Source organism: Nicotiana attenuata, unplaced genomic scaffold (assembly GCF_001879085.1).
Source record: "Nicotiana attenuata strain UT unplaced genomic scaffold, NIATTr2, whole genome shotgun sequence".
Taxonomy (NCBI): Eukaryota; Viridiplantae; Streptophyta; class Magnoliopsida; order Solanales; family Solanaceae; genus Nicotiana; species Nicotiana attenuata.
The window spans coordinates 7,469-9,561 of NW_017682624.1; the positions used below are offsets into that span (position 1 = coordinate 7,469).

Below are 2,093 nucleotides of genomic sequence, written 5' to 3' on the forward strand. Positions count from 1 at the left end.
GTATATTAAAATAGTTCCAAGAGCGTTTTTTTTTAATCCTATGAAAAAAATCACATTTCAAATATGTCATACAATAATGAAAGTCTAAATTCAGACCAAGGATTATTGAAGGTTGGAGTAGTTTTTCAGTGTGTTTCTTTGAATATGGATGAGTGCTGGAGAAGACAAGCAAGTTGTTCTGTTATGCCCAACTTGTTTACATCGACTGCATTTGGTAGACTTGAATGGTACTGATTCAGTCACAGGTATATGCCTCTTCATTTGTCTTCTTCCTTGTAAAATCTCTACATCGGGAGATTTTGTGATCTCAGATTGTACATTTTGTGGTATATCCCATGATTTTTGATCTCCCACGGTATTCACATGTCCTTCATATGTTTTCAACCATGTTTCCTTTGAATACCAATTTGAGCAGTAATCAGATTTCTGCAAATATCTCTTATTAATAGCAGTAATTGCATGTGGACAGGGCATTCATCAAGTTGGAATTCCAGGCAGTCATAAGTTCTCTTCTTTAAGTCCACAATGAATTCGATTCCTTCACTATTTATTCTGAACAACATTGAATCAAGGTTGAACACCTAACAAGGAATAAAAAATTAAGACAAACTATATTAGTGTATTGTTGCTTCAAAAAGAAAAAGTATATTACAACCCAATGAATCAACTGAAATAATAGAAATACATCAAAAACTAACAGCTAGATCCAAGCAACCCAATTCAATCTTAATGTCCAATAATATGTATTTAAACAACTCAAGGGGTCCAGATCTCCAAAGCCTTCTCATTATCCAGGGTGTTTCAAAGTTTCAAGGAACCTCAGGGATTCCAGGCATTGCTTACACCCAGGATGCCATTATGAACAGAATGATGCAGTGTGGAATAGCCAGCCCTCAGGCATCCAAGTTCAGAGGGAGCTTAGGGGTCCCAAAGCATGGCTTGCAAGAGAGGGGCAGAACATATAGCTAGGAGTAAGTGCAAAGTGAAAGGGAATTAGGGGCCATGACAAGTGGTGGTCATACCTAGCCATAAGATAGGCTGGCACACCCCTGACCACTTGCCAGATGAACAAGTTAGGAGCAGACCTTTTGATGGTCAGACAAAGGTCTGGATAGTGATTAGGACACTATCAGACCTAAGTCAAAGCTCAAGCACATAATGGGGAGAATGGGAAGTGGGAATTGATTGAATTAAGGAGTTCAATGAACCCAATTCAGGATCATAGACAGCAATATTGGGGTGCTGCTATGCCCTGAACAATAAACTCACATACAAAGGGGTAAAAGGGTAAAGGGGATTCACAGAGTATCAAATTCATGACAAACAATTGATTACACACATAACTTAAATACAGAAATATAAAGGAGAGGGAAACAAATATCAACTAAAGGAAATAGGCAGAATTAAACACATTGTTGTTGAGGCATGTAAACTAACTGAGACATACCGGTAGAGAAGCAAAAGAAGTGCAGAAGAAAGTAAAGTAAACACAGTCCACAGCAGCACAAGTATCAAAAGAGAGAGTTTTAAGTGAAATTGAATTGTGAACTCAAATGGTGTTCTGTGTTCGTGTGTGTAGGAAAAGTCTGTGAAAAGCCTCTGTCAAACTCCCCTTTAGTGCAAAAGGGCAGGCCCTTTTATAGTGCAGAAGATGAGTAAGAAAAAGGTAAGAGAATAGTTTTGAAATCAATCACAAGCTGTTTCCCTTTGGTTAAGGGATTTGATTCAAACGGGCAAAAATAAATAAGGAAAGGATTCGTTTTAAAAATCTTTTCTAAAGCAGTGTAATAGGGACAAATACACAGCAATTTATTTAAGGAAATAGTATAGTAGCACACGGTTTGGGCAGAACAAGGAAAGACAATCAATCAACAGCCAGTAAAATCAGGGTTCGAATCTTAGTGTGAATGAATCCAACCAGAAAAGATGAGAAGGGGTTTAAATTAAAGAAAATCAACAGTACAAAACCTTTTAAAAAGGAACTCGGAATCAATCACAAGCTGGCCAAAGGCCTTTTGAAAGAAGAGAATTTGTCATATAAAAAGCATACAGACATGTGAGACAAGAGAGAGTTGTCGTAAAACTAGCAAGAA

At 37.4% G+C, this 2,093-nt stretch overlaps 1 protein-coding gene across 1 annotated transcript; it reads right to left on the reverse strand.

Moving 5' to 3' along the window:
• Positions 1 to 102: 102 nt before the first annotated feature.
• Positions 103 to 474, reverse strand: LOC109222016. The gene has a single exon (XM_019386429.1). The coding sequence runs from the start codon at positions 472 to 474 to the stop codon at positions 103 to 105; it is 372 nt and encodes a 123-aa protein (XP_019241974.1).
• Positions 475 to 2,093: the final 1,619 nt, after the last annotated feature.

What these genes read in the sequence shown, in the direction of transcription:
- LOC109222016 (XM_019386429.1), bottom strand. Translation starts at nt 474, where the DNA reads ATGCCCTGTCCACATGCAATTACTGCTATTAATAAGAGATATTTGCAG.